Here is a 19,550-nt window from a genome sequence, read left to right on the forward strand (position 1 = left end):
CATGTATAAGTGTCTATCATGTTTGTTATATGGCATGAGACTCACCATTCCATCTTATTTATATCTCATATAAATAACTTGGAAACAAACATGAATACAATCTTTCTGGATTAGTCAAATCCTTATTGTGAAGTATCCTCGATTGTGAACCTATTTATGATACTTTGTGCTAGAGATACTGTCACTCATATTCTTAACAATTTAAGAATAGAATTTCTAACAAAATATCAATGGACCTTTTCTATTACACATAAATATATTATGTAAATGAAAAAGTGAAAATGCATTTTATTAATAAAAGATGTACAAGATACACACTAAATGATATGCTCTAGGGCATACTACTAACAGAAATCCCCTAGTATGTATTGGGGAATGGAATTGCTTTCAGTAAGCTGATAACAAGCCCCGTTTAGTTACTTCCTTGATCCTTCCACACGAGAATAGAGCTTTGTTTGGGTGAAGATGGATTCCGGCTCCATTGTGCAAGGCCAAACAGATTGCCACTTTGATTGTCTTTTCTATATGTCTTTGATGAAAAAAATGATAATAACAAAATTAGAGTAGCATTCCTATAAATTAAAAAAAAAAAAAAAAAGAACAAATTAGAGTAGCAAACAAACTGGGCAAGTGCTGATTTGAATCATCTGGATTCAAATTATAAAAATAAGCCACCACACACATCTTTTACTACGTACCTCATGATTTTTAAAGAAACTAAATTAAATTATTTTTGCAAGCCATTGTTTAAGGTTTAGCTTTTGTATGTGTGGACTCAACTTTTCGCTAAAGTTTAGCTTTCATATATGGGTGGACTCAGCTTTCATGCGTGGACCCACGCTTGAATGCTAAGTCCACAAAAGCTAAACCTTAAAAATTAGCTTATAAAAATAAGTTATTTGGTTTCTTTAAAAATTACCGGGTATATATTAAAAGACTTAATTTAATATAATTTAAAACATAATAAAATTATATTTTAATCAACTTATCAAGCTATTTTAAAATCTAAAATTAATGATATTTATCTTTATACCATTTATTAAATACAAAATTATATTAATTACTATTAAAATATAATATATTATATTATTATATTCTTATACAAAATTACAAAAAATAATTAATAATCATTTAGAAAATAAAATTTTAATTGATTTTAATAGGCATATAATTGTTCAAAATTTTAATATAAATCTAAATTATATTTAACATAATAAATTAAAAATTCTAACGTTAACAAAATTTAATATGATTTTAAAATTATAAAATATAAAACAATATTAAGTTATGTCATTAAAATAAAATAATAAACAATTAACGCCACACAGAAATACGACTAGTTTAATGCATCACATGTCAATTTCAAATAAAAATGATAATTTTTTTCATAATAATTCATTCTTATTTAATTTTTGACTTACAATTTGGATCGATCAAATGAATCAATTTCAAATAGCGTTGTTGAAATGAAATGCTGATATAAGATACATATGAAAATATCACATCATCGTGTCACTAAAAGTGTCAAAGATATTTTAAGATGCATCAAATCTTCATGGAATATAGATTTAGCCATGAGCTAATTCGAACTGTGAATTAGATTTAGACCAACTCGGGTCAAATCGTATATGGGCCCAAAACTCAATTGTAAGAAGGCCAGTTCCAATCCCTCCTTGCTTGCAGAGGTGAACGTTATTCGGTTCAAATCGAATAAATTAAATCGAATCGTTTTAATTTGGTAATTCTATTCGATTTTTAAAATAATTCAATTTAATTTAATTTTATATTATAAAAATTTCAATTATTTCAATTTGATTCGATTTTAAAAAGAAAAAAATCTATTAAATTGAACTGAACCAAATAGTTTTATTGATTTTTGAATTAATTTATTTTTATGGAGAATTTATGAATTATATATAATTTTATATTTATAAATTGTTTAATTTCCTTGATTAATGTTTATTAGGTTCAAATTAAGGTCAAAATCAGACAAAATAACTTGAAAATTAAGTTTAAATTAAAAAATCAATAAAAAATAAAACCGATTGGTTTGAACTGAACTAAACCGAAATAAAACGATTTGATTCGATTCAGTTTTTCATCCATTTTAATTCTGTTCGGTTTCTAAAATATGTAATTCGATTTTCATAATTTAATTCAGTTCGGTTTGATTTAGTTTGAACCCAATATTCACCCCTACTTGCTTGAATCTTAACTAAAACCAACCTAAAATAATTCGATTAAATTTTTTTTTTAAATTATATTAAGTTTATATTTATATCTCTTTAATTAATATCTTGAGCGGAATCAAAATCTTCAAATTGAAACTAACTCAAATCAATAGGCCGACCAAACTAATGGTATCGGGCAGGAATCGACCGATCGCCAAATCTTACGAAATACATTTTTAAAATTGCCCACTGACCATTTTTTTTTTTTTTTGGTTATGGTTCAAATTAATGGAGAAATTCAAAAGCTTTTAGTGATCAGATTTGCACTATTATGTGTTCTAGAGTAGGCCTAGCTGGGGCGATTCAACCTCTGAATTGGAATGGTATCAACCCAGGTCAAACCTAGAATTAACTATGGTTAAAAATTTGAATTAACTATGGTAAAAAAAAATTTAAGGATCCAAACCGATCATGAACCTTGTATAGGTCCTGATTGCAATCCCCTCCTTCCTACCCAAACTAAAATAAATATCAAATAAAAACTGGCAGTTCAGGTGAACTAAACTAGACTAAAACTCTCAAAAACCAGAAACATGATTGAACCCAATTGATAACTGCTTTAAATCATCTTGAATCGAGACCAACTAAAACTACTTGAAACCAATCCAGCTTCGATTCATCCTCTTTCTCGACTCAAAACCGTTGGTTCCAGCCCGAGATGGGCTGCTACATTCTTGAGGGCCTAAACTTTTACGCCTATCCATCAGTTTGTTTCCATCCATGGCTTATGAAAACAGAACAATTTGTTGCTCCTAAATAATGAACCCTGGTTTAACTTTTTCCATTTGTTAAATTCAGGGTTCTCAAACTTCCTATCCTGCCATGTCAGGCAAGTGATTGATAGGAAATGAATTTAATCTGAGAAATCCACTGGTAAAACTCCCTGACATTTTTACCACCACCCGTAGTTGGGTAACTTTCCTAAGTGAAAATGTAAACAAGGCACAATCCAGAATCACAGATAATTGTTCCTACAACATCAAATTTCTAATTCCAGCAAGAAGCCAACAGCTGCCTTTTATTTACAGAAAAGAAAGCAAAGCAAACTACCTATACTACTACCGCTAAGACCAGCGTAGTTACTAGCATTATTTACCGTCTCATGCTTACCCAACTCAAGTGCTTAGCAAGCGCATACCTGGTCCTCTCCCCTCTCTCATCTGCCTCTCCTTCGAAAACTGGCAGTTCCTCCTCCCGTAGAATGCGTCCTACGCTCTCCTCTGGCAATGGCTCACTATACTTTATTAGAAAATTATGCAGCAAACAACCCATCACAATCACGAATGGGAAAATTTCAACGCAATCCTCTTTCCACCTCCTCGCCAACAGCTGCCACCGAGCTTTAACTCTCCCAAACGCATTGCCAACCAACCCCATTGCTCTGCTATGTGCAGCATTGAACTCCCTTTCTGCTGAACCGAAACTATCTTCCTCATTGGGCCTAATAAAAGGAGTTAATAGCCACGGCAACAATGGGAAACATGAATCCCCCAATATGTATTGGGGAATTGAATTGCTTTCACTAAGCTGATAACAAGCCCCGTTTAGTAACTCCCTTGATCCTTCCACACGAGAATAGAGCTTTGTTTGGGTGAAGATGGATTCCGGCTTCATTGTGCAAGGCCACCCAGCAGAGATGTCCAAGAACCTGCCCTCAGAATCCACCAACGCCTGAACTAACAAGGACCCATTTTTCCCCAGCAGCTCACTATCAACCCCAAATTTCCCAAACCCCAAAACCCCACAACAATTAGGGAGAGAAATCCATTCAAATCCCATCACTATGCGCTCCAAATCCCTCCCAAAGTCCACCAAGTCCCCCAATTTCTCGTTCACTGTTTTACAAACAGAGTAAAACGCTAGGCACGCGGCGGCAGGTGAATCAAGTCCAAATCTAGGCGCTACTGATTCGTAAGACGCGCCGTGGGCGAGGCGGAAGAGGGTGGCTGCAATGGCAGAATCGGGAGGAATGGAGGAGGGAAGGAAAGAGAGAAGGGAGGGTGAGAGAAGAGAAAGAAGACTTGTAAAGGTTTGCTTGGACATGCGAAAAATTTGACACCAGCGAGGGTCGAAGTCCGACGCGGAGGAAAGGAGGCGATAGAAGAAGGACTGAGAAGGAGGAGAAAGGGAAGGAGAGGGAGAAAAAGGGATAGAAGAGAGGAAGTATTCGAGGGAGAGAGATTGGGAGGGAAGTAGGAGGAGGTCATTTTGGGTGAGGAAAGAGTGGGCGGCGGAGGTAGCTGAGGAGAGCAGAGAAATGAGTTGTTTGGTAAAGTGCTTGTTTTGATTTCTTGGTCTTCCGGGTTTGCATTTTGGGGCTGATTTGGGGATTATAGGAGCTTTCTGGGCAGTAGATTTGGAGGATCCGCCGGCGGCAGCCATAGAGATGGGCCGTGAAGCTCAACTGAGTGATCACATTTGTGATTTCTGATAGTGAAGCTCAGTGTGTTGGCGAGAAAACAGACGGTGATGGCACGCGTAACTGCATCTTTTCTTTCTTAAAAAAAAAAATAATAAATAGGTGTTTTTACTTAAAAAATTTAAAATTAATAATAAAACAATTAATTTTATTATTAATAAAAAATTAATAATATATCAAAAAATTTAAAAAATTAATAATAAAAATTTAAAATTTTGTAAAAAAAAAAATCCTAAACAAAGAGAGGATAGATTATTGTTAAAGTAAAAATATCAAAAAAAAAAATCATAAAAGTTCAAAATTTTATATTTGAAAAAAAAAGGGAAGAAGATAGGTCAAGAAGTTGCTTGGGGAGAGGATCTTGTAAATATATAAATCTTTTTCTCTGTTTCAGCTTAATTGAATATTCATCTTCTGTTATTATTAAGGTAAACGAAAATTTAAAAATTTCATAAAAAATTCGAAATTGTAAGAGTGAGAAGATGTGGAGATATGAAAATTCATTGAATCTTTTTTTATTAATAATTCATAAAAATATTTAATTTAATTTAATTTAATATTTAATATTAATTTACTAATTATTTTAAAATTCATTGAATTTTTCTCTTTTATAATTATTTTTTATACAAATTATTTTGTTAAAAATAACTTTTTAATTTTTTTTAATTGATAGTCATTTATTAATTATTTCAAAATTCATTAAATATCTCTCTTTTATATTTAATTATTTAAAAATTTATTGAATATCTCTTTATTATTATTATTATTATTATTATTATTATTAAAGCAAAAAATATTAAGAAAAATTCATAAAACTTCAAAATTCTATTAAAAAAGATAAATCAAGAAGTTGTTTAGGGAGAAGATATTGTAAATATATAAATCTTTCTCTTTGTTTCAGCTTTAATATATTTATAAAGATACTTATCAATGTATGTATAAATATAGATGTATGAAAAGGGCACTGTCACGACCCAACCTATGGGCCGGACCGGCACTAGGACTTGGGCTAGGCTAAAGCCTCCGAGGCCCGTAGTAAGCCTAATTATTCATCAACCCAACTCTATGGCCCATTTGGGCCCAATTTTAAGAATTCAACCGGACGGAGTCCGACCATAAAATGGACCTTATAACAGGGAGTTTTTGACTCACTCGACATGTAAACACAATATATAATCAATTGAGGAGCTCAGCTCACCCTCCACATACTCAAATATCATAAAAATAAATGGGAGCTCAGCTCCCTCGTCCAGTCCAACATACATGCATATAGTAAGTTTACAGGTCCAACATGGTAATTATATTATAGACTCAAATCAAATAAATATTTCTAACACATGCAAAAATTCTAGGAGTTAACAGAATTACACAAACATAAATAAACGACCTGCGAAAAAGAAAAGCAGGTTAACCACAACAATAATCCTCCTGTAGCCTGGAAAAATAATGAACAGGAGTGAGCGTTCGACTCAAAGAGTAAAATATCAATTTTAACCATAATATCTATAGCTATCTAAAACTAATGCACCATGTGAAGTGAAATGCAACACCATCATAAATTTCATACAAATCACATCAAAAAGGCAATTTGGAGTACTCTCACACCCGATAATGTCAAACAATACATATATGAGAGCTGATCTCCTATACAACCCTCTTAATCTAACCTGTGCCAGCGAAGAACTCAAGTCGAACTTTCGCTTAATAAACCAAGTCGGGATCCCAGCCAAGAACTCAAGCAGTGTCTACCCTGAAGGACCGGGTCCCAGTGAATATCTCAAGCCGTGTCTACTCGTCTTGTCCATAGCCAACACTATACCACACGCACGCCAACTCATGCACACTACTCCAAATTACCACAATAACATCCATGGCACTTTAACAATTATGAATGTAACATAAAACGTGCCTAGAGTTTAACTATATAGATACATATTTATAAGTGATGCATGGGCATGCTTGAACATATAATAATATCGAAATTACAATTAAAATTAATATTTTACTCACAGACTTAACCGCAGTCACTGTGGCGGCTGGGCGGAGGAGGAAGGTTGTCCCGGCTCACCTGATAATTTTATTATAATTATTTAATAAATTTGACTCAATACAAACTAAGAAAAAGACTAAAGATGTCCTAAGTCATGCCGAAAATCCGGCAGAGTCTCCTCTATACCTAGAACCTACCCAACCAGCAAAAAGGCTTAAAACACACTTCCATATCCACAAATCATATATCTACAACTCAATCACATCACACAGCCCCTCCTAGGCCCATCCAAACAGTCATCAATCACAACATGTAAAATTACAGTTTAGTCCTCATAATTTAACCCTCTTGCAAAAACTACCCAAATGAGTTCTAAAAATTCTAAAACTTTGCCCCGTTGTCCTTAGCAATATTACTAAGCTATTGCAAAAAGAATCATAATTTTTTGAGCTACCATGAATATTTTATGGATTTTTAATCCCATTCAAGTACTAGAAAATTAATAAAAAGTGAGGTTCGGGTTTACCTATGCCGATTCTGATCTCGGAAACGCGCTCGGAGCATCTGACAATGGTGGGGTAGCCAAAATCTCGATTCAATTCCAAGACTTTTTCGGTAGCCAGTCTGTCTTGCTGGAAATTCACAGACCTGGGCAATCGTCGAATTGTCGCGAATTGAAGGTACCTACACGAAGCCTACAACACGAGGGTTAGTATATAATTTTTACGGAATTTTCTAAGCTCATTTAATGCTCGAAAAAATACTACGAAATTTCATGGGATCCATCGAAAAATGGTGTCGGAAAATTTTGAAATTTATATTGCCGCGAAGCTCTTGACGAGTGGAGTGCTCTGGTACTCTCGGTTTTCTCGTGGGGTTCACGATTTGCGAGAAATCTAGCTCAAAAGTCGAAATGGGCTAAAACTTCCCAGATAAAAATTGGACAAACCGCTCGATGGATTTTGGTGTTCTTGGTGTCTATGGAAAGCTCTCGAGGTGAAGATAGTGTTTGACACAAGACCCGGCCCAATCGGTGACCGGATCGACCTGATTCTGGCTGAGAAGCTGAAGGGGGGCGCTGCGCATCGGTGTCTTTGCGCGCGCTTTCCCGGCGTTCCAGCGGCGGCCGACGAGGAGGGAAGGGCGAGGCGGCGCGCCGGCAAGGTGAGGAGGCTGGGGTGGTGGCTGGCCGGCGTGAGGAGGAGGGAGGAGAGAGAAAACGGGAGGGAGAGGAAGAAGGGTCGGGACGCGCAGGGAAGAGAAGAAAAGAATGAGGGAGGCCGATCCGATTCAATCGATCCGATCCGATCTGGTTTGATTCGGCCGGTTCGATTCAGGATACAAAATTTTTGAATTTTTACTCTGCCTTGGGACAAAAAACGAGGCTCAAAAATTTCGAAAAAATTATAGAAAACTCAGAAAAATTCGTAGAGTCCAAATATATTTTTAGTTTTACCACGTGGTCTTTAAATTAATTTTTAAAAAATCATCAAAGTTTTATATTTTCATAAAATCAAACCTGATTTCTAAAATCCGAAAAGTTTCAAATAATTTCCTAAAATTTAAATAAAATAAAATATTAATATTACTCACAAAATAATAAATTTAAAAATTTGGAATGTTACAGGCACATTTAGTTTACCAAAAATATATATAATCCTTATAATACAAAAAATTTTAATATCAATTAAATTTTAATAATTTATAATTATTAATAAAAAATTATTAATTTTAAAAAGTTTTATTATGTTATAACTCTAAATGTTCTAAAATTTCGTCCATCCCAGCACTCTTGGTTAATATTAAAAATTTTGATAATTTATAATTATTAATAGAAGTTCTTTTATTATAATTTTATTCTAACTTGATAAGTGATTTTAAATAAAATAAAAATTTTATTTTCAAATAAATTTTATCAATTTATTTTTTTTTTACATTTAAATTTGTGTGTTTTAACTTTTGTAAATAATTTTTATTAATTTAATTTATTCTTTCTATTTAAATTAGAGATTTTTAGCTTATGTATGAAAATAAAGAATTTTATTATAATGGGGCACTTAATAACATTTCAATACAATTAAAAGATAGTAATTGTGTTTGAAGAGTAAATCAACGACAATAGTTTAATAAAAAGTAAATTAGTTAGATCATTTTAAAAATATATATAATTATGATTCTAAACATGAAGAACTACTTAATAACTAAAATAATATTTTATTTTTTTAAAAAAAATAAAATAATATTTATATATCAGATTAAACCTAATAATGTTATTTTTCAGCTAATAATATGTTTTTAATAAATTATTGATTTTTCTAAGAATAGTAGTTAATCAAATAAAAATTATGGGAAGTAATTAAAAAAGAAATTCATGTTACAAAAAATAATTATCATGAACATTATTGAAACTTTTAATAAAACATAGGTCACCATAATCCATAAATTTTATTATAAATTTTTGCTATTAGTTATTTAAATTATTAACATTAATTTTTTAATTAGATAATTATTCCAAGATTTTTTTTTTAATTTTTTAAATCAAGTCTTCATAAATAACCCATTTTCTATTGACGTTTTATACTTATCCTGGTCAATAACATAAACCCATGAAAATTCTTCATTGTATATGCTTAGTTCCAAGCGTTTGAGTAATCCTAATATTCATTGAATTGAACTCTTACATGGACTTAATTACTTAAAAGTAGTTGCAGTTATATATACTATGCTACTCATCCTCTTCTTTGACCTTTGCTTTGGAGCACTATGTTACCTTACTTCTAGCCTTGGAAGATCGAGTATTAGCCATGTAATTAGGGCAATTCTCATGCCGCCTAAAGAAATTATATGCACACATACTCTTAGTAAATATAATAGAAGCACTGGATCCTCTTGACTAGAGAAATTGAGGGGTGTTTTGTGTAGTTTTTCACTTTATCCTATTATCAGAAAGTGGCTTCTGTATTGTTTGGTTAAAGAATGTAAATCTCAAACATTCTTTTAGGTACTAATATCATTAACTTTAGATATATTTTTTATTCTCATCATTCTTAGTCTCCCTACATTAATTATGGCATCTTTTAATTTTTTTTTTCTTAAATCTACAATTTCTCTCAAACTTTATGTTATGGTGGGTTGCTTTTGATGCTGCACCGGTTGACAAGTTTATGTCTTTACTTATTTTATAGTTTGTATTTTTTGCGAAATTGTTAAATAGTTAATTTTTCAATAGTTGTTTTATAATTTAATATTATAAGTTTGTAAACATTTAGAAAAATTAAAAAAAAATGAAAGTGAGATTTGGTGTTCCAATTTCTCTTATTAATTTTATTAAAATAAATTAAATAATTTTTAATAAACTAATAATTCTTATATAATTAAGAATATAGAGTTGCAATAGGATTTTTTATATAAACAGCATTATTATTAAAATAATATTAAAATTTGGTATATGCTAATTATATTAATATTAAAAATCAAAATTACTTATGGATTTGGTGATAGATAAGTCGTCACTAAACATTATTAGCGACGAAGTTTTATAGATAAAGTTCCCTTACTGAAGTATCAACAATATATATTTTGTCGTTAAAGGGAATTAGTCACAAATTAATATGAATTAGCGACAATTAAAATAAAGGAATTAGTATTATATAAAATAGAAAAGTTTTTTTTTATTGTTTAAAAAAAAAAGGGTTGGAGTGCGCTTTAATTTCACAATAGTCATTTTGTCCGCACATTACATGAATTATTTATTATTTTATTTTCGTAGCATAATTTTTTATTTTTATAATCATATTATAAAATTTTATTATTGATGAAATTTTTAATTAATTATAATTTTATTTCAAGTGTTGATAAATAAATAAGTTATTAATGTATTATTTTTAAATTAATTAATATAGTCATATATTAATAAAATGGTAAATAAAGTAGGAAAAAATGCCATGCTATGACGATTTTTGAGGTAACAAATTTTAGAAAATTATTTTTTTATATAAAATAAGATTTTAGTAGTTAAAGTTTAAAAAATTTAAGTAAAAAAATTGATATTTAATATGATAAAGTAATATTTATATAAAAAAATATAAAAAAAGAGAGACTTTGCCACATGCAATTTTTTAAGCTTTCTCATTAACATAGGTGGCACAATATGCTGAAACCATTTAGAAGGCTCAACTTTTATATATATAAAAGAATTGAACAAAAAGTTGTATAATTAAATTTATAACTTAATTATAATAAATACTCCATTTGTGATGTCTCTTATGATTAAATAAAGTAATTGAATATTTTTTTACTATCTACTTTTACAAAATTTAATTTGTAAATGTAATTGAATAGTGTTTAAAAGTTAAAAAATTAATTTATATCATGTGCGGAATATGATTATTATCTAAAGTTAAATATACAAAAGGTTTAATTAAAATTATTTAAATATCAAGAAAAATTCTAATTCATTTAATATTAAAGAGCTAAAATGGGCAAACAATAAAAAAAATTTTCGTATATGTACAAACCTATATACGTGCCGGAAAAATTAATAATATTTTGTAAAATTTATATTTTATATGTAAAAATTTTATAAGATAAAAAATGATTATTGTTTAAATTTGGTAATATGATAATGAAGAATTAAATTTAATTGTTTTTTGAACATTAATATATTTTAAGCAAAATAGAAATATTCTTAAAATTAAAAAAAAAAAACCCAGCTTTTTGTAATAATAACCATTAATTAATAAAACAAAAATTAAAAGGAAAAACTAATTTAATTTTTTGAATTAATCCCAAATGCCATCTTTTGACCATATTATTTACTTAATAGTCAAGCCTAATTCTATTTGGCAATTTTGAAGTTTCCTCCAAATTTTCCTGAATTTTTAAACACTTTTCAGTCTTCATACTTTTCCAATTGGGGATAAAAGCTTTATCACTAATTATAACCAACAATGGCATCGTCTTCCAACTCAACCTCCTTCAAAGGTTGTTGTTGCTATCTCTTGCTCCTCTTCTCCTTCCTCACTCTTCTTGTTCTTACCATCTTCCTTATCATTATTCTCGTCGTCAAGCCTAAGAAGCCTTAATTCAATCTCTAACATGTCGGCATCCAGTACATGAGCATTTTTGCTTCCAATCCCAATTCGCTTGACCTTGATATGGTAAAACCAATCTTAGATTGGACTGTTATAAAGCTTTTATATATATATATATATATATATATATATATATATATATATATATATATATATATATATATATATATATATATATATATAGAGAGAGAGAGAGAGAGAGAGAGAGAGAGAGAGAGAGAGAGAGAGAGAGAATAACACCCTTACTCGATCTACAGTGTAGCCGAGCAAGGTATGCCACATTCTATGCTGGAGCACCTTCTCTTATATTATTTTATTCCATATTAATTTTATTGTCATTTTAATTAATTATTCGATTTATTTTCATTGGGAAAACTGATGGAGTTTCCCTCGTTTTATTCATATTTGGCGCATTATACTATTCACCTGTTTAAAATAATTTCATATCTCATCTCAATATCAATTTTCATCATTCCATAATATCAAATAACATCATCCATTTTCATCCATATCCATTTCCATGAAATTTCCATATTCATCCATATCAAATTTCAACTCATATTATACATGGAATTTACAAATTTATTAATTTACATGATGTACAAATTAATTATACAAACTTATAATTCATATTACAATTTCAAAATTCATTACAATGAACAAAAACAAACTACACTAATATGATACATGCGAGCCCTACCAAAATGCACTGCAATAAGGAGGTGAGACTGGACACAAGTGCAGATCTGAACTCCCAAAATGCTAGTCGGATGTTTAATGGGCTTTATCCTTATCTCCAGTGCCCCTACGCGTGGAAAATAATCCAACGCACTAAGTATTTTTGCTTAGTGGTGCAATAATATAATGAAAATATAATATACAAATAAAAATAATAATTTCATGGTTGTAGTGCCTATAATGAAAAATGCATATTTAATAAATTATGGATTAGTTGAAGGCTAATTAAAATTTATGATATCAACTCTTTCTAGTATTTTATTGGTTGATCCTATAATGACTTTAGACATCATTTTTCATTTTGCTGATCTTTGGGAACATTTATTCTATTGAGATCTTTCTTTTTCTTTTATCTTGATATTTAATTTCCTTACTTCATTTCAATACATAATTAATTTCATTAATACTTTTCAATGCCCAAGTAACTTATAACAGACTGACTGGACTGGATACACGGGTTACTGAGCACTGGACATCGCAATGTCTCGGGCCATCATACCATGGGACACAGAATGTCAACCATGTATGCAGAATGGCTAGAAGCCATAATATCAACAGAATGACTTAAAAGTCATAAACGAGCAGCATAAAGCCGAATGTAACAGAATGGCACACAAGTCATATATAACAGAATGACATAAAAGCCATAAGCAATACTGCTAAACATATCGGTCCCTTCTTGGCATGCCAATCTATCCAACCAAGCACATATGTCTAGGCCTACATGGGCACTTAGTGTTTCTAAGCATTCATAGGTCATATATTCTCATCACATTTTATTTTCATGCTTCATAGCATTTTTGGTTTTAATCATGTTGGGAACATGGGTCCCAAATACATATTCTTCTCACATTCAAGCTCAATACCATTAGCTCAATGAGCTAATGGTATTGAATACCAACTATTTCCAAAGTCATTTATGTGATGTTTCATAAATTCCAAAATTTCAGTCTTGTTTTCACTCTCATTTTAGGTCAAGCTACAGTAGTAATTTGACCATACTTTCTTCATAAAAGTTGTTCCTTATTATCTTAAGTTTAATTTCCTTTTTGAATCATCTAATTTGGAGTTTTCTAGCTCTAGTTATGGACAATTTACCAAGTACTAGTCCAGTGACTAATACTGTTCCAGAACAAGGCAGATTCTGAAACTCAACTTTGTCAAGCTATTTGGACTAGTTACAGCCATAATTTGGCCTAATGTTCTTCATATGAGTTGTTCCCCTGTGTCTCATGGTTACACAGGCTCAAGAATCACTAAATTTGGGGTTGTATAGGGTGAGTTATGGCTAATTAACCAACCTGGACTCCTAACCCTGTCCATGCAGGATTTCAGGTTCAGGTCAATATTTGCAACTCATATTTGAGGTCCTTACACTCAAAATTTGAGTAAGGTTTCTAAACCAAAATTGTAGCTCTATTTCTTAAGTTTTTAGATCAATTGGGCTCATCCCAATTGGAGTTTTCTACTGGAAGTTGTGGCTCATTTACTACTCGGGTATCAAAGGGCTAATCTATCCAGGTGTAGGAATTTCCAGATTGGGAATTCCTGAATTCTCCTAGCAAATTTCCTAAGTTGCAGTTGGTTTTGGGTTTTGGTCAAAACATCAAAGTTGTAGTTCTAGATCTTATGAAGATTTTGGCTTTTGAATCACTACATTTGCAGTTTTGTAGGCTGAGTTATGGCATTTTTGCCACAACTAGTCAGATGGCCTAAATTCCAGAATTTCTAGGTCAGGTTTGGTCCTGATAAGTTTGTTGAAATAACTTTACTTAGCAAATTGATTGGGTTAGGATCAGAATTAAGGTTCCTAATCCCAATAAAAAAAATGTTCTACTATGTCTAAACTTTCCATAGGTTCAAAAATTAGGTCATTTGGAGCTTTTTACAATGAGTTATGCCTATTTGAACATTTACTGTTCATATGATCATTTCTACAGGTCCAGATTAAGTTATTCCAGATTCAAGCAAATTTTAAGGCAATTTGTGGTCAGTTTCTAGGCAAGGTTTCTTCATGAAGATTGTGACATTAGGTCTTAAGTTTCATCTCCAATTGGCCTCACACCAATTGGAGTTGTCTAGCTCTACTTATAGCAATATAAATCCACTGGACTCAAGGGTCTAGAATTTCAGCACACAATCAATACTTCCAATTCTTTAATTCAACTCAACCAACAACATCAATTCACTATCAAAATATATAAATTGATCATTATTTGGCATCAACAATATCATTTGTGTATCATAGCACCAAAACCCCCAAAATTCAAAACCCTAACCATCCCAATCCACCATATCACCCAACTCATGCAATTTAAAGTATACTTTATATATATATCACCATAACTAAGCTAGGATTCAAGTTTAAATTGAATTAAGCACATCAAATCTCCTTCATGCAAGCTGGCCAAAATTTTATGCTTAACCCTCCATACACATATTTCATCATTTTCTTCAAAATTTCTATACATCCTAACTTAAGTTCAAGAAATCTTTAAAAATTTAAAGCTACTTTGTACCTACCTCTCTTATGTCAATTTCCAAGCTTCCCAAACTTCAATTTCTTAGCTTACTTTTGCTTCTAATCTCTCTAGCTAGGTTAAATATCAAGTTTTTGTGTTTGGAGGTTGGGAAAATATGGTGAGAAAAGCAAAAATTTGGAGATGAAAATGAAAGAAAATGGAGGAAGAAAAGTTATGGAGGAGTTCGGCCAAGAAGACCCAAGGAAGAAGATGAAGGATTTTCTCTTTATTTACATATTTATGTTCTTTTAATTAGATTTTTAATTTTTAATGATATCATCATGTGGTAAGGCTTATGTCATAATTCAATTATATTTTCTTTTCTTTCTTTTCCTCTTTCTATTACACAATTCATGATTTTTAATTATTTTAAATTTTTTTCTCACTCATTTTGATTGACATTTAGGTCAAAATTCATCTCTAAAGGTGAAATGACCAAAATGCCCTTCATAGTTTTCATCACATCATAATTGCCTTTACCGATTAGCATTAAAGTTTCTTACATTTTCTTGACATTTTTATTGTCATTAATCCTCATTAATCCTTCAATTAAGTCCCAAATAATTATTTCACAAGGTTCCTCATTAGTCTGGGGTTAGCATCTGAACTCACAGTTGCTTCCTGTTAGGGTTACCCATCGCCGGAACCTTGTGCTCCTTAACCTCTTTGCATTTCATTCTTTGATTTCTCTTTAACTTTGCTTAATTATTGTTTAGCTTATTTATGGCTTTTCACTCTATTTTAAGCATAGTTCTAGACATTCTGGCTATCCGATCAGACATTAGTCATCAGAACAGTAGAATGTACAGAACTACCTAAAACAAGGATGTCACACACACAGAGAGAGAGAGAGAGAGAGAGAGAGAGAGTTTGGTACAATTACAACTACTAAACTACACATCAGATAACTATACATGATAAATGCAATATCTACATACTATCTCTAATACGCCCCACAATTCTACCCTGGTTTAGGTTGAATTGTTAGATGTGAAGTGAGAGACTTGGTAAGAACATCAGCTAGCTAGTCTTTCGAGGATGAGAAGCTGACTTGAAGTTATTTTGAGGTGACTAAATTATGAACATAATGAAACTGCACTTCAATATGTTTCATGCGTGAATGAAATAAAGGGTTGGTAGAAAGGGATGTCACTCTAATGTTGTCACACCACAAAATAGGAACATTTGGAGAGACTCGTGATATCTCTTGAAGTAAAGATTGGATCCAAATCACTTCTGTCGTAGTTGTACAACTGCTCAATATTCAACTTTAATAGAAGAATGGGCGTTAATGTTCTACTTTCTGATGGACCAAGAGACAGGATTTCTGCCCTTAAAGATATCATATTCGGATGCAGACCTCCAGTCATTTAAGTTGGATGCCCAATTAGCATCACTATATACATTTAAAACGAAACTAACCGACTTGGAAAGAAGATCCCTATGGTGCATTATTGCTTTGAGATAGCAAAGAATCATTTTTATCGCTGGCTAGTGAGTTCCAATATGACTATGAACAAATTGGGACACTTTGTATACTGAGAAGGATATATTAGGATGTGTAAGTGATAAGTATTGCAAACCTTTAACTATTGTTCTGTATAAGTGTGGATCTTTAGCTGGTTTATCGATTGTCTGGCTTGGTTTCTTATTGGTGTTTGTTGGAATAGAGATAGTATTGCATTGTGCCATATTAGCGTTAGTTAACATATCAAGAATATACTTGGATTGAGTTAGAAGCAAACCATTAGATATGTGTGTAGCTTTAATACTAAGAAAGTAATCCATAACACCTAAATCCTTTAACATAAACTCATTTTAGAGGAGATGAATGACTTATTGCAAATGTGAACTAAAGTTTCCAGTTAAGATGATATCGTCCACATACACTAAGTAGTAAGCCTGACAAGTTGGCGTGGTGTAGTAAAATATTAAAGAATTAGAATTGGACATTTTAAAGCCAATATGCAACAATTTAGAAGTAAGTTATGTGTACCATTGCTATGGTGCTTGGCAAAGTCCATATAGTGACCTGCGAAGTTTACAAACATAATTCTATTTGTCAATATCAAAAAAGCCATGGGGCTATATCACGTACACATCATGATCAAGATCACCATGTAGAAAGGCGTTAGAAACATCAAGTTGCCGTATATCCTATCCTTTTGGCACTGTAATGGAAAGAATAAGTCTAATAGTAGTGGGTTTGACAACTGGGGAAAAGGTCTCCACAAAATCTATGTCAGGGCGTTGATGAAAACCCTTAGCAACAAGATGTGCTTTATAACGATCAATAGGGCCATCTTGCTTTTGTTTTATGCAAAACACCCATTTACAGCCTATGACATTTTGAGCTTAAGCGGGAAGGACTAAGTCCTAAATTCCTATTGTGATAAGAGCATTAAATTCATCTTGCATAGCTTCCCTCCATTTTTTGATTTTTATAGCTTGAGTATAAATTGTAAGAACTATGGGAAGAAAGGTAACGACTAGATAAACTTTCCACTTAAGATTACCAGTTTGGGACCTTGTTGTCATGGGGTGAGTACGAGTTAACTATGGAGGAGAAGATGTAAGATGAATAACTAAAGGGAGACAGTAGTGTCGGCAGAAGAGGAATTGAGTGTTGGTCGAGGACTACAAGTTACAATGGGTGAGGATAGATTTGAGCATGATGATGTGGCATCATGAGAGGATAGAGGTATAGGCAAGCTGCTTAGTGTAACAGTGAGATTAACTTGGTTAAAAGAGGGTAGAAGTAGAGAAAGTGGTTATGAATTGTATAGGGAAGGCCTAGAATACAGTCATTTGGTGTAGAGGGATGTGAATGAACTATAATGACCCAAACAAGAGGCCGTTACCAGCTCTAAGGATCGGGGTCGGCTTAAAACTTTTGAAACCCATAGCAAGCTAAAAAACCTGTTAAACATACAACATTTTTCATAATAACCATAATCTAAGCAACCCATGTCATATACATTCTGCAACTTACATCATAACATCTCACATAATCTTTGGAAAATGGTTCTGAATTTGAACCTTCCAAAAAGAAACAAAGTATGACTTTTACATTCATTCTTTGGAAACACAAGTATGCTTAAAATTATGGTAACATACATACATGCTTTACTTAAACATCTTAATACAAAACTTTTATAACCAAGTACAGTATCCATCCATTAGCATTTTACATGTCCAATATAACAACATCAAATATACAAAAGCAATCCTAAAGCTCCTCCTGTTGTTACTAAAATGGGTTTTATACCCCTGCTGTTGAGGAGACTTTCAGCTGTTGGAATCCATTCTATCCAAAAGGGTATTTGAACAGCCAAATTTCCTTCTGCCCAAAATAGCACTTAAAACTTTTCTTGGTTAAATCATTTAAAACATTTTATTTCTTAAATACATTTTTTTAACACATCATAGATACATATATATGCATATATATACACTTTCCACCACTATTCCCTTATTTGTGAAATCTTGAATTTTGCCAGAATATTCCATCAATGATAGAAATTATGATACTAGAAAATTGTGAGTGTTACATTCTCTCCCCCTTAGGAACATACGTCCTCAAATGTTAAAACACTCACATAACAACTTGAACAGATATACCATAACATAGACAAAGATAGCAAAACATACCTAGAATAGGTGAGCATTTTGTTGTAACATAGAATCACGAGTCTCGCACATGCACTATTCCATGTTATGGTGATTCCACAGAACTTTGATCATAGGCATCTCCTTATTCCTCAGCCTCCTTATTTATGTGTCTACAATCCTAATAGGTTGTTTGACATGGGAAAGATCCTCTAAAATTTACATGTCTGGTTCATTTATAACCTTGTTCGGATCTGACACAAACTTTCATAATATAAAAACATGAAAAACCGAATGGATCCTCTCCATATATGGTGGCAAAGCTAGCTTATAAGATACATTTCTGACCCTTTGCAGTACTTTAAATGGTCTAATATATCTTGGAGCCAATTTGCTTCTCCTTCCAAATTGAATAACACCTTTCATTAGAGATACCTTTAGAAGCACCATATCTCTCTTTTGGAAAACTACTTCTCTTCTATGGAGATCTGCATAGCTCTTCTATCTACTGACTACTATTTTTAACCTTGCCTTGATTAGAGGCATAACTTGATTGGTGATTTCCACCAACTCCATCCCCGTTAAGGCCCTTTCACCTACTTCTTCCCAACACACAAGAGATCTACACTTCCTTCCATACAGAGCTTTATATGATGCCATTCTAATGCTAGAGTGATAGTTGTTGTTGTATGCGAACTCAACTAGAGGAAGGTACTTTTTTCATGACCCTCCAAAGTCAAGTACACACATTCTTAGCATATCTTCTAAGGTCTGTATGGTCCTTTCTGACTGTCCATCTGTCTAAGGATGGAAAGTTGTGCTAAAGTTTAACCTGGTGCCTAACTCATTCTGAAGATAATGCCAAAACCTTAATGTGAACTGCAGTCCTCTATCAGAGACTATCATTACTAGAGCTCCATGCAACCTTACTATCTCTACCATGTACAC

At 32.0% G+C, this 19,550-nt stretch overlaps 1 protein-coding gene across 1 annotated transcript; it reads right to left on the minus strand.

Moving 5' to 3' along the window:
- Nucleotides 1-3,186: 3,186 nt before the first annotated feature.
- LOC110669687 (protein ALP1-like) lies at nucleotides 3,187-4,724 on the minus strand. Its single transcript, XM_058141735.1, has one exon. It carries the CDS (start codon nucleotides 4,611-4,613, stop codon nucleotides 3,324-3,326), a length of 1,290 nt encoding a protein of 429 aa, XP_057997718.1. The 5' UTR covers nucleotides 4,614-4,724; the 3' UTR covers nucleotides 3,187-3,323.
- Between the last annotated feature and the right edge of the window lie 14,826 nt (nucleotides 4,725-19,550).

This window comes from Hevea brasiliensis, unplaced genomic scaffold (assembly GCF_030052815.1).
Source record: "Hevea brasiliensis isolate MT/VB/25A 57/8 unplaced genomic scaffold, ASM3005281v1 Scaf213, whole genome shotgun sequence".
In the NCBI taxonomy this organism is placed as follows: Eukaryota; Viridiplantae; Streptophyta; class Magnoliopsida; order Malpighiales; family Euphorbiaceae; genus Hevea; species Hevea brasiliensis.

Bases quoted from the DNA above. Each gene is read 5' to 3' on its own strand.
- LOC110669687 (XM_058141735.1), bottom strand. From the start codon at position 4,613: ATGGCTGCCGCCGGCGGATCCTCCAAATCTACTGCCCAGAAAGCTCCT.